The following is a 13632-nucleotide window of genomic DNA, read 5'->3' on the forward strand; positions in this document are numbered from 1 at the left end:
ACAGGCAGAGAAAAAATACTTGAGTTAGTAAATGGAGCAGCGAGGGCAGGTTTTTATGAAAGGAAACAAATCTGTACCTGCGTGTCACCTCATCATAACTCCATTTTCCCTCCTGCTTTTATTCCTTCCTAAACATTTCTCTTATCTTATCTGAGCAGAGTCCTGGGACAGAGCAAGATTTATTGCTTTCACAGTCTTTCATTCCTGCTCTCCTCCTCAATGTATTGTTGGGTAAACAATAGTAGCAACTCTGAACCCTCACACGAGGAGTTTGGGAAGCGGTTTTGCTTTTGTAGAAACGGTTAGCTGATGAGGCGTGTGCAGGTTTTATAGATCATCGTCATTAGAGGCGTAATTTGATTTGGTATGTAGTGGAAAAGGATTCATCAACAGCTGCCAGCCAGGAAGCCTTCTCATCATGTTGTAATGCAAACGATACGCTGTCATCATCTTCTGGGGCCTCATGAGTGTCGGATGGGGGCGTGCAGCACAATTTGTGTTAGATCTCAGATTGCGTTAGATTTCAGCCTTCAGTGATGTGTGAAAACTGTAATTACTCGGTTTCATATGTTGAAGGTAGGCGTGGGCAATATAACCTCAAAATTATATCAGCATGACATCATTGCATCGTTTATTCATTTAATAATGGTTTTGTAAATCATGCAAAAATATACCCAGGGTTAATATGGATGGAGTGTTATGGCGCAGTCCTAGTTGCAGGACTCCGGCTGGACTCTATCGGAGAGCCTTCATGTACTGGAAATCCCACAGGTCCCGTCCGGCCATGAGCTGGGAGTGAACACACAAGCATGAGTGCTGACAACGACGTCGACCGCTTACGTAGGTTACATCATCGCTCTACAGAGATTCAGCGCAGAAGTCTAAATCAGGCCTGAGAGTTTTTTCCACCACGCATGAACCAGTGTGACAAAGAAAGGGCTAACAAGACCCAGAGCTCCCAGTTCATGCTGTTCTCAGTACTTTAGAGTAGAGAACCCCAACGATCAAATGATCCCCCGTGAAGAAGCACGTGGCAACTTTGGGGAGGAAGAACTCCCTTTTAACAGGAACACACCTCATTCAGAACAAGAGGATTTATTCAGTTTGACAGGAACTTGGACATGATAAGATTAACGTTGTAATACCAACCCAAAATATGACCGTTGGTCACGCTGAGCAACCGAAGGATCTTGGCTTGTGTTTACTTGGTTGGTGCGTTTTCTTCTTCCTGCTTTCTAACAAACTCTTCCGGTTTTCTGTGTTTCTCGCTCTTCTTTGGACCTTTGACGTCTGCTGTTGGATCTGCCGTAAATCGCTCGGGATCGTCAGGTCGGCTGACAGAATACAAACCTTCACCTGAACTCGAGCGGAGGAATTACCGCCTCCCACACACCTCAAACCTCATTTTATTCACTCGGCCCACAAATCCAGGCTTGTATCCAGGTGAAGGAGGAAATCCCGATGTCGTGCTGAGGAGCTTAGTTCTGCTCCTCATCCCCTCCCCGGGCTGGGAGTGATGCGGTGCCTGCACTGCAAAGATCAACATGACAGAGCACAAAGCTTAATTCTGGTGTCTTTGTCTCGTTCTAATTCCTTACCAATCTTCTCCTCTGTCTTTGAGACAGTTATTGATTTAAAAAAGAAAAGATGTCTGAAATGTACAATAATAGTGCGTCAAATATCTTTTCTTGTTTTGAACTAGTGCTTTGATCATTTGCAGACATTTTCTGTCACATATTTAATAAGAAAATTAACCCAGAACTGAAGTAGTTAAATTAAGCAGATGATGGTATCTCTTTACTCTCCTCGCTTTTCCTCCTCAGCCTCTCATTTTTATCACCTTCTCTCCTGATTTCACCACCTGAGCTCGGTTCTGTAGAAACCTCTCCTTTCTCATTTGTGTGGTTTCCATGTGAACAAAATGCTATTTTTGGGCCTGCTTTTTGCCTCCCTTTGCCTCCTTTTTTCCTCCTTCTCTTGCCAGTTTTTTCTTTTCCTACCTAAAGCCCCACAAGAAGCTCGCTCCCTCCCTTCCAACACATGTGGAGGAATGAGAGCGCTGTGGCTGTTCGGACAGGTTGGTGTTCCTGTCACCCACAGGTGATGGTGGGAGGTTACTTCCAAGCATTCAAAGCAGGATACCCAGGGGTCATTCAAGTTCAACTGCATGTGAACACTTATCTAACCAAAATTGAGGATCAGAATGAAGAAGAAAGAAGATTTAAGTGACTTTGAACGTGGCACGGACGTTTGTCTGACTGTTTCAGTACCTGATGATCTGCTGGGACGTTCCTCACAACAACCTCTAAAGTTTACAGGCACTGGTTTGAAAAACGGGAAATCACCAGTGAACACGTTACGCTTTTAAGATTTTAAAGTTTAGCTTTAATTAATTATGCTGATCTTGAGATGAACGTCTTCTGTTGAAGGAACGAGCTTTGCTGGACCACCGTGAAACACGGGTCTCTCTATTTAACCGTCATGCTCTCTTTGTTTCTCGTGTTTAATTCTGCAGTTTTATTTCCTGCTCCTAACGGTCCAATCACCAAATCTTATCTTCACCACTTAAATGGAAATGCACCTTCCCATTTTCCTGGGATAATTGTTCTGCATATCTTCCTTCCCCGCTGTCCTGGGGGGGAAACATCTCTGCGGTAATGGCAGCGTTCGAGTCGTTTCTGCGACTTAATGAGCAGAAACCCCGAGCCGGATCTGAGGCTGGAAGTGTGCTCTTTGAAGGAGGCGAGGTAGGATGTGTGAGGTTAAACATGAAGGACACGTAGTTAAATATTTAAGTCTGACTCTTGCCTTTAATCTGTCCTTTTTGGCGTAGATTGACTGAACCGCGAGTCTAAAGTTATGAAATCATGAACTCCAGCCACACTCGAGTCACGTTACACTTTTCCTGACATACAGGAAAGAATAGCACTGCCTGAAGAGGTTTTACCTTTCTCCAAAGAAACATCATCACTGTAGTGATAAAAATGCTTTTTAACCTGTTTTTTTTAATCAGTTTTAATTAATTCAAGCTAAAAAAATGAAAAAAATAAAAAATAAAAATAAAATAGTAAATAAACTAACAGAGTTTTTTTTTTTTACTTGACCATATGCAGAGGAGTCAGTTTGGTTTGGAAGTTTGGAAGAATTTAAATCTCTGAGTTTTTTAATCTCTGAGCCGTTTTACTTGGATTACATGCAGCGGAGTTTTATTCATATAGCACCGTTTCACAGCAACAGTTCGATGCACTTTTATATCGTGAAGTAAAAACCCTGCGATGTTAGAGAGAAAACTCGTGATCTGTCCAGCTGCTTACGAAACATCTGCCCTATTCCCAGTGGGTACTTAGCATCAGCAGATACTTAAAGCTAATGTGTCAGCATCTTACTGGAACAGGCTTCATCTTTGAATTTTGGTTAATGTTGTCCCCCCTTCCTGATGTAACTGTTCTTAGCTGCTGTAATTACACATCACTGCTGAGGGAATATTCATGTCAGGCTCTAGACCAACTGACGAGCCTTCGTCTTGTAGCTGCCGTCCACTAGAAGACTCTGAAAGTCTTATAAAACACTCAAGTCTGGTGCATCCTCACATCTGTGTCAGAAGTAAAGTTGGGAATTATTGGAGTATTACTAAAAATGGGGAATTTTATTTAATACCTTGAATTGAAACTCTGAACTTCACCACAGAGGATTTTAAATCAGACACAAAACTACAAAAAATGTCCTCGTGCACAAACTTGTGGATCCAACTAAAGGTTTTTAGCCACAGACTGTGAGGGTTTGTAAACAGCGGGGATTTCCCATCATGCTCTTCTTCAACATTTACATGGAGAGAAACAGTTGAACACTGTAGCTGTGCTGATATTTGTGCTGAAGAAGATGATGGTGGTGCAGAAAGTGAACATGAGGCTAACAACAATCATGTGTTTCAATGTCACTGTTTGCATGACCCAATCAAAAACTGTACAACAATACACGTTTAATATTATCGCAATATCAAGACTAGAAAAAGGCCACACACAGCTTTGACCTTTTCTTATAAAATGTACGACCACCTAACGCCAAGCGATCGAGAAGATGAGCCGGCCTTCAAATCCAAACTGTTATTTTTCTATGACTCTGACATGGTCTCACTCACTTATTCCCCCCACTGCTAAAATAGTTGATCCAGATCGTGGACTACGGTCTGGTTTCTCTGAGGCTCTAATTGCTGCAGTATCTTCTCAATTAACCTTTGACAGGAAAGCCGAATTCTTGCCAATCCATCTTCCATGGCTGGAAGATAAATCTCAGTAAAACCGACCCTTTTCCGGGCAGGTGTTAAAATCCATGTGAAACCAATACCCGCATAAATATGAGGCACACGTCTGCAGAGATGTAGGAATGTGACACATTTAGTTTTAGAAGCTGTACAGTCAAATCTCTTTTTTTCTCTTGGAGCTTTTATTGTTTCGACTTGGTCTCTTGGCAGGTCTTGTATACCTTCTAAAGGCCTGTAATGCCCTCTGAAGCTTCCCCAAACTTTGAAGAATAAGTAAAATGCTAACGTTCGTCTGTACAAACTGACGGTTCAGCATCGAGTAGAAGGAAGCTTCTCTCACGAGGCAGTTAGCAGTTATTTGAGGAGTTTACTGGTGACAGTTTAGCTAAAAAGAGCTGGAGAAATGAAGAGCGGGTGGTCCGCTGAGGATAGTATCACCTCCCTGCAGGGTAATCATTAGTCATCTGTAATCAGGCACCTTATCATGTTGCTTTGTTCATGCGAATGAAATCACACGCAGCTCCATGCAATCACAGGAGGCATAGCTTAGCTGGAAACATGTGATGTGCATTTTATTTTTTCCGATAAACCAGTTTTCTTCTGCTTCTCTCGTCGGTCTGCCTCGTTTCTCAAAATCTGGGAGGTCAAGTGGAGGAAAAGGCTGCCTGGACTCATCAAAAATCTCTCCCTGGGGAGTTCAGACTTGTTTCTCCATGGATTGAAACATCTTCCAGTGGCAGGTGAACATTTGTTCTGCACTTTTCTGCCCATTCGGATGCTGACCTCCCTCCTTGGAGCAGCTCAGCATCACTGCGGTCCAGCAGCATCCTGTCAAACTAAATGTCTTTCTGCAGGGTTGGGGTTTGTCGGTTTAATAGTGTGACTCAGAGCTCACCACTGAAACACAGTTTGACTCTCGCCTCTGAGGGAATCGCTGTTGTGCTTGTTTGTTTGGTTTTCTTCTGATAATTTTGTCCCCGAACTCGGGCTCGGCAGCATGTTGTCGGCTTTCTAATCGAACCTCAGGAGGCTGCTGGGAAGCAGCGGTCAAGGGCGTTGGATACTCTTAATTGCGTCTTGGGGAAGGCGGACGTGCCCGGCGTGCAAACAAAGCCTCCTCCTGCGTCACGATTAACTCCCTGCCTGTGTTGCTCATCAGCACACACACCTACATACAAACACGCAAACACACTCTCTCTGCCACCTTGGAAACGACTTTGACCTCTAACTTGTCTTAACTGACTTAATCTTTGTAATCACACCACCGTCGTTTCTTTAGAGCACACTTCTTGATTAAATGCACGCACACAACAGAGGCCTCAACAGTACAGGATTGTGTACTCTATAAATACATCCATTCTGGCATTTCACAGTTACTGACAACTGTGGATCTGAACACAACGTACGAATGGAACCAGAATTTTTTTCCTGATAAAAGTGTTAGACGGTCATAACTTTGTCATTTTGACATGTAACTTGAAAACTTTCTTAACCTTTCTCAACATTCAGTTCAGGAAGCGACTGCTGAGGGTTAAGAGGACAGGGAGTGAAGAGAGGAGTGGTCAGTGCATCAAGGAGGCTTTCCTTAGAATATTCACATTTAGCTAACCCTGCTGAAATCCAGTAAAGACAAACACATTGATCTTAACGATGTGCTGATTGCTTCACAGATTCATCTGCTGCATTGAGTAACCTGCAAACATCAAAAGCTTGCAGTAGCTGCTGGTTTACACATTAAACATAAGCTCAGAAATGAAAAGTAAACCAGGATTAAGGAACATGTTTGCATCATTCACATAAACTCTGTGTTTCATCTCATAGACCCTGATTTGCCTCACCTGCTGTCTTTTTCTTACTCCTACTGTTTGGTACAATAGTAGAACAGTAGGAGTAAGAAAATTATTATTGGTCTATTTTAATATTTTTGTTTGGCTCCCACTCTGTTAGAGGTACAGCTCTGTTAAACCACTCCAGTATCTGTTTCAAATTAAAAGGCCTATAGCGTTTTAGTGGACAGAAAATATTTATTTCTCAATCGGACTTTTATTGTGAAATCTGCAGAAAACTCCAGGTTTTTCAGCTGATTTCACAGTAAAAGTCCTGATAAGAAACACACAGCATAAGAATATCTACAGCTGATAAAGCAAAGTCTTAAGTTTAATTTTAGTAAGCAGGTTTTCGTCTCCTGAACCCAAACTGGGAGCTGTTTCCACGGAGGCGGGGCCTGAAAGCTGAAGGCTCTGCCTCCCATTCTACTTTTAGAAACTTGGGGGAAGAGAGGAGGATGTTACTCTCAATGTTGTTGGCGCATTTCAGGAGGACGCTGCTAATTAAGTTACACAATTACAGGGTGAATTCGCGTTTATTATTATATTTACAAAATACCACAGTTCTTGTCTTGGTTGTATAATTTTATTTTGTTGTATTTATCCGCCACACATTAAACCGGTCCGTGGTGCAAAAAAGGTTGGGGCCCGCTGCTTTAAGATATGATGGGGCCTCATTAGTCTGGATCTGAATGAAGAAAGCCAAGAGAAGCCAAAATGGGAGAAATGTAGGACATCAAACATGAACTTTTCACATGTGCTGTAAATCCTTTCAGACTTTTCTTTTCCCGTGGAGGCTTGAAATTGAGTTTCTATCTGACTGGGTTTTTTGTTCTGGAATGTTTTAACAATTTTTTTCCTAAAGTGAGCAATCATCAGGAAAAGTCCGGCTTCAACAAAGTTTCATTAAATAACAACAGCCCACCTCCTATAACATCAGAGATTTTCATTTTTGTCTCATTTCCCTGCTTCTAACAAGCAATAAGCATTTAATTTCCCCTGAACCGCCCGTGTGGGCTGTCAGTAATTGCATTGTTTCCCTCCTGAGAGCTGGCTGCCTACAGTCCATCTGTGACCAGGCTTATTGCTTGGGAAATGATTTACTATTGCATTATTTTATCAATATAACACATAACATGAGGCTCTCCTGGTCTCCGGCCAGGACTGTGGATTCCTGGCAGCTCTGCAGGAAAACTCCAACCAACAAGACGGCAGAAGAAACTAATTGGCAGCATCTTTCCTCCATCGACATGAAGCATTTGGAGTTTGTTGCTTAAAATAGGCCTGGGTTGTGGCTTTGTGAATAGTAACTTTGTTCTCTCAGAAACGACGCAGGATTAGTCTGCATTTATTAAAGTACTGCAACACCTCTTTGGAAGGAGCTCCAGATGCAGCAAACGGCGTTCGAGATGATTACCGTGACCTTCCCCAGTCATCGTAGTTACTAAATATTCAATCTAGAAATCTTCAGAAAGTTCATTCATGGTGTCTTAAAATCCTGTCCTCGTATAAAGCAGTTCATTCGTCTTGCAGACGAAGCCATTCCCAGACTTCGGACCTCTGCGGTCCAGTTTGAAATGTCCAAAATCTTCCGTGACCCACCCAAACCCTGAACTCGGATCATCACATAAGCAGAAAGTTTAGTTTTTGATCATTTGATTCCCAAACAACAGCTTTAAAATCCAGTTTAAATTAGATTTTCGTCCACCTCGTGCTGAGATGAGACGAGTTCAGGACCAAAAACAGGTCCAGTGATGATAACTGGAACAATGACAGGGCATTGATAAAGTGCGCAGCTGTGTTTCAGTAGTTCAGTTTCTTTTTAAAATGTTAATATTTTATGATTGTTTTAAACTACATTAGACAATCTGAGACTACAGGCCCTCAAACTACACAGGTATTATTATTGTTGGGTTTTTCTTTATAAAGAAAGCGCCTGTATTCTGTATAAATGCAGGCGCTGTCTATACAAACACATTTAATCTCAAACCAAATCAGTTTTATATCCACCGTCTCATTTTGTGAGTGTCAACATGGTTTCAATGAACTACATCAAATTTCCCCCCCATCTCTAAGAGCTTCCAGGGCCTGTAAATATTCACAGCATGAAGGACTTTGTTAAATATGATAAAGTTATTGTACAAAAAGTCCCCGCTGACTCTCAGGAGGTCAGGAGGAGGCACTCCGGTGTCCGCACGCATCACTACAACAACACGATTGCTTCCTGTTTGTGCTCTTGAGGCTGGTTTATTGGAGCACAGGTGCAGGACAACCGCCATCCTCAGGCTTTCCCAATTTTTAGGGTGTCCTAAAAATCTGAATGATAAAATAGGAAGGAAGAAGAAAATAGAAATATAAAAAATGGTCAACATCCATGTTGACCTTACGTGGCTCATGTACGTCGCTGACAGCCCTCTGCAGCATCTTCAGGACCGCAGTTACCGACCGCACCGCTTCACGTCAGTCTCAGTCAGCGCGTTCCTCAGAAGCGGGAAAGACGCTCCCTGCAGCGATGCTGTCTCGGACAGCTTGCACACCTCAGATTTCACACCTCGCCCAACGAGCTTGAGCTTCAAATAAGCTGAACTTTAACCCTGTTGTCAGCTGACATTTCACAACAGGTCCAGTCTCATTACAGAGAAGAGAGCCCACGGGCGTGAGAGGACTCGCTTCTCATTGGCTGCGAGGTGACGTTTGTAAATTATAAAACAGGAATCCTCAACATTACTTATCTGCCTCTCTTCCTGCTCTTCCACATCTCGGTCCTGCTTTAGACGTCATCGTCTGACAGCTCATTAGGATTACTTTTGTTATTTTCTGATATCAGAATTCGCTCTGCTGCAGCTGCAGCGCTAAACATTTCTTGGTGGGCTTACTGTCACCTCTGCAGAGCCACACTCCGAAATCTTCCGCTCATTATTATTTACTCATTCTGCTGGGCTGCGGCTCCTGCTTCTCAGACTGTTTTCTTTTTCTGCAGGTGACAGTGAGCCACCAAAGTCTGTCAAGATTTGAGTTTTGGCTCAAAAGGCAGCTCAGTTATTAAAGCAGCTCTGCATTCATGCCTGCAGAAAGCAGCTTTATTTACTATGACAAAAGTATGACTTCTACAAATTTATGTGTGAGTGAAAAAGGTTTATATCAAGCAACAAATGGGTTTATTGGGCATGAACAAAGGTCTACAAGCTTGTTAAAATGTGTTATTAACCCTGAAGTGGAAAGTCTGTGTATGTTTAAGTGTCTCCAACACCTTTATTTTGTCTTTTAAGTGGTCAGACTCTTTCTGCAAACCTTGAATGTCTTCAGTTGTTTTCTGCTCCTTGCACAGCTTTCTATTGTAAGGTAAAGAGCCTACGATTATAGAAAGAAAACCCCATATTAGCACACTCTTGGCGAAAGTGGGAAGGAAAAGCCTCTGGCGGATCCAGGCTCAGGGAGTGGTGGCCATCCGCTGCAACCGGTTGGGGTGGAGGGAGGAGGTGGGACAAAAGAGCTCCAGAGGTTGATTGCAGGCAGACCTGCCTCTTTTCAGCTGTTCTGGAAAGCCAGCAGAGAGACATCATCTCTGCAGAATGTGGTCTCACGGATGGGCGTCTCATCCTTGTCAGATGCTGAATAACCCAGACTGCATCCTTTTGATGTGGCGTAGCAGCAGCTCTGCTCTGAGCTCCTCAGCCTGTCTCTGAGGCTGAGCCCACGCACTCTTCTGCTGCTTGCATCTTCGATCTCATTCCTTAGGTCACTACCCAAACTCGTGACTGTGGCTGCGGCTACCTGACCAGTAAATCAAAAGCCACTGCTTCCTGCTCAGCTCTTATTTTTTGCTTGTGAATGTCTACAACGCGTGGGATAGAAGGGCATGGCTGCTGTTGGCCGTTTCTATAACTCTGTGTTTCTTCTCTGTTTACAGTAGTTTCATCTTTATCTGGTTACCGTTGATTTTATTACAGTTTTCCCCTCGAGAGTAACACCGTAATCCTCGGCCTTTGAAGGTTTGCACTGTTGGTTTGCGATAGCTGACCCATCGGACAGGCAGCCGGCCTGAACGCTCAGTCATTCAGTCAGAAACCTCGATGATTCATCAGTGAGCCAATCAAAGTCATTATTTCAGTCCTGACTTCTTCTCTCTTTTCTGATGTCGCAGTGAAGGAAGGCCTGTTAAAATCTCTGCCTGGCACAGACTTTGCAGTGTTTCTGTTTCCTCTGTCTGCACGCGCACACACACACACACACACACACACGCACACACACACACACACACACACACACACACACACACACTCCTCTTGCCTATGGTACGACAACTTTTCTTCGTGCCCCTGGTACGCTGCTCAGAAACACTTTGCCACACACACACACACACACACACACACACACACACACACACACACACACACACACACACACACACACACCCCCACCCCCCTCTGGTTGAGGCAGGTCGATACCCTCATTGATTTCTCCTTTTTTCCCAGCTGCTCTGATTGATTCTTTTCAGATCTTTTCTCCTGTTATTCTGTACTTTTTCTTTCCTCCTTGCTTCCTTCCTTCCTTGCTTCCTTATGGCCTGAAAGCTTCTTGCTTCGTTCCTCCTGTACAGATTTTTGTGTTCAATGTGATAAATTGATTCTTGGTTGTTGTTCAGTCATTTAAACATTAAGTAAATAATTTGCTTTCTTGTTTTCAGTCCAGCTTGTTTAAGGTGTTTGTGTTTCGTGTAAACGGTCACCGTGGGGGGGTATTTTTAATTTTTCTTTCTAAGCATCCTCTCTGTTGTTGTTTTGGTCTCTCTGGCAGGGCGGGACACCCTAACACGCCATCGGGGGCGGGTCAGGATGGCGAGGAGAACCCGTCAGCGCTGGCTGAGAACTGCTTCAGAGAGCTGCTGGGCCGAGCGGCGTACGGCAACATGAACAACGCTGTGCGACCTGTGCTGGTGTGAGTACCTGAAGTATCGTACACTCGCTCCTTGAGGATTCAGACTTACTGTGATAAGCTCCCCATAAGTGTTCCAGATGTCTGCCCCGGTTTATCATCAGGAGCACGGTGGATCCACGAGTGTTTCAGAAACGGAGCATTTAAGTCTGCCGGTAGTCTTTTATTTTGAAAATTGACTGGCTTCTCCCTGCTGTGCCTGTATTTGACTTCCTGCCTCCTCATCTTTTCTGTGAAGCTTGAAGATGTGCTATTGAAACGTGTGTGTGTGTGTGTGTGTGTGTGTGTGTGTGTGTGTATTCCCGGGGTTAGAACAGAGATCTGATTCCCAGTTTAAAGGACTGAGATATTGTTACCAGCCTTTTTTCAGTATATGCAGTGTTTGATCCAGAGTTTGAGCAGCCGTGCTGAATCCATGCGGCACTGCGGCTGTTATTGATTGAAAAAATAATAACAGCATCTCTGTGTCTGCTCCCCATCGCCTGGGCGTCGTCACATTCCTGCCACCTCCTCGTTACTCTGCGGAAACACGGCAGATTTATATTACATGTTGGGTTCATGACACAGAGAGGAGGAGAGGTGACGGGACGCCAAATAAATCTGCCGCCAATAAGCCAACACACACACACACACACACACACACACAGGTTTCATTTTCTCTCTCACACCCTCTCTGACTCCCAGCACACAGAGGAAATTAAATGAGCTCTGTTATCAGCTGCCACGTGAATGCTGCACACCGCCTCCAGCCGCTGATCATGCCCTCCCCTCATCAACCCCTCCTGGGACTCCGAGATCCTCGACACTGCTCCTGTTGGATGCACCGGCCCGCCACTCGGCACTGTCCACCTAAATTGGACAATTACCGAGCGAACGCTGAGCCCACTGAGGTTTTCTCTGTTTCTGCACCGATGAGTGGAGGCGGCTTTTTTATCCTCCCCGGCTCATGCAGATATTTAAAGTAGCTGTTTAGGTTTTTGTGTTCAGCAGCCTGGCTCCGTGGGCGGTGCTGTCAATTTGGTTGGTTTAGGCTGGGCCTCCGTTCCACCTGCGATACAGACGGATGGATTTTATAAAGATGCCACTTCTGAGTCTGTTCAAAACAAAGAGGAACAACAGGAACAGTCACAGTTTACACATTTATATAAATATATATATTCAAAATCACATCATGCTCGAAATGCAAAAACAAGCCATGCGTTGCCATGCGTTGCCATGCGTTACACTGCTCCAGCCTCAGACCATCACGTGCATGTTTCTACATTTCATGACAGGAAGCACAGAGCTGCTGTCAGCCTGCAGCAAAGTTACCCAAATCAACGATGATGGCAAACTCAGCTGAGTTTATCTGCACGTGCACAGCTTTTACTGTAGCTTACGTAGCTTTAGCGTAGCTTTGCAGCTGAACAGTTCAGTTCAGTTTAGTTTTGCTGGGAAAAGTCTGAGAATGGTTTTAATTGCCGTTACAGAAACAAGAGCTGCTGCTCACCTGCTCAGTCCACACTGCCTGGGCTGAACACAAAGTCAACTGACCCAGTGAAAAAGTGCCGTTGCAGTATCTTAGTGAAGATGGATGCTTTTAGATCTTTATTTTTTTATGTGTTGAGTTGCTTGTTTTAAATTAACACTGAAACATGATATGTTACACTTATCAGTTGTGACAAATCCGATTTTCAGAAAGCTGAAGTTGGGGAGGGTCTCTGGCCGTGCAGCCATCATCAAACCACGTCTTTATTGATACGCGCTGAGGTGTCAGAACTGATCATTGAAGGTCGTCAGAGATGAGTCAAACTCACAGGCCGGCTGTGAGAAAAGAAATGAGCTAAAATCATTTTTTTCGCTCTTCTGTGTTTTTGTTGTTTCTTCAGCCTGGAGTCAGAGCGACGACTGTTAATTAACTGTATAACCGCTGCTTGTATTTTCAGACGGGGGAGCGAGCCTCTTAATGCTGCCATTAGCAGTTAATTACACAATACCACTGAGGCTGTTTGACATCTGCAGGGCCTCTTCAGGAAGCAAGCGGCAGCTTTTCTCACCTCTCGCTGGTTTCGTGCCTCAGAGCTTTTTCAAATAAATACTTGAGCGCTCGCCGTCCTTTCTTCTTCATTTCTTCCTCCTTTGTTCTTCCTGAAACACGACCTCAGGCTGACCTCACATTCGTGACCATCTCATTAGTGACCCGTTTGACCCCAGATCAGTTTCTTTAAGGGATAAAATACATCCCCACCTGTTGCAAACCCGCATGCGTCAAAGATGTGCTCGATGTCACATCGAGGGCAATTTGTAGCGACGGAGCTACAAACTGGCCTCTCCCCGTCTTTCAGACGTTTCTTTCTTTCCACCCCGGCTTTATTAAACTGTCTCGGCCTGTGTGAATCAATGTGGCTGTCTGTCTCGGAGGAAAATCACTTTTCTACCAGCAGAACACAATCACCAGGAGGAGGAAAAGCTTTAAATAGACAGCCTTCATTTTCTGTCTCATTCTGTGGGCTGTGAGCTGAAAATGTACAGCTACAGTTAGGTGACTTTATGTAGTCCTCTTTTATTTATCAAGGTCAAATTTTCATGTCCAAGTTTTACTCAGTACAGGCTACGTTCACCCATTCACAT

General features: G+C 44.1%; 1 protein-coding gene across 4 annotated transcripts in view; it reads left to right on the plus strand.

Annotated features, from left to right (window-relative positions):
* efr3a (EFR3 homolog A (S. cerevisiae)) overlaps positions 1-13632 on the plus strand; it is a 108089-nt gene that overhangs the window by 58472 nt on the left and 35985 nt on the right. For all 4 annotated transcript variants that reach the window (XM_084912023.1, XM_084912024.1, XM_084912025.1 and 1 more), the window contains one exon: positions 10885-11025. In XM_084912023.1, the coding sequence (XP_084768149.1) occupies positions 10885-11025 (141 nt within the window). The remainder of the gene's footprint in view (positions 1-10884; positions 11026-13632) is intronic.

Source organism: Perissodus microlepis, chromosome 18 (assembly GCF_051167445.1).
Source record: "Perissodus microlepis isolate ML-2025 ecotype Zambia chromosome 18, ASM5116744v1, whole genome shotgun sequence".
Lineage (NCBI taxonomy): Eukaryota > Metazoa > Chordata > Actinopteri > Cichliformes > Cichlidae > Perissodus > Perissodus microlepis.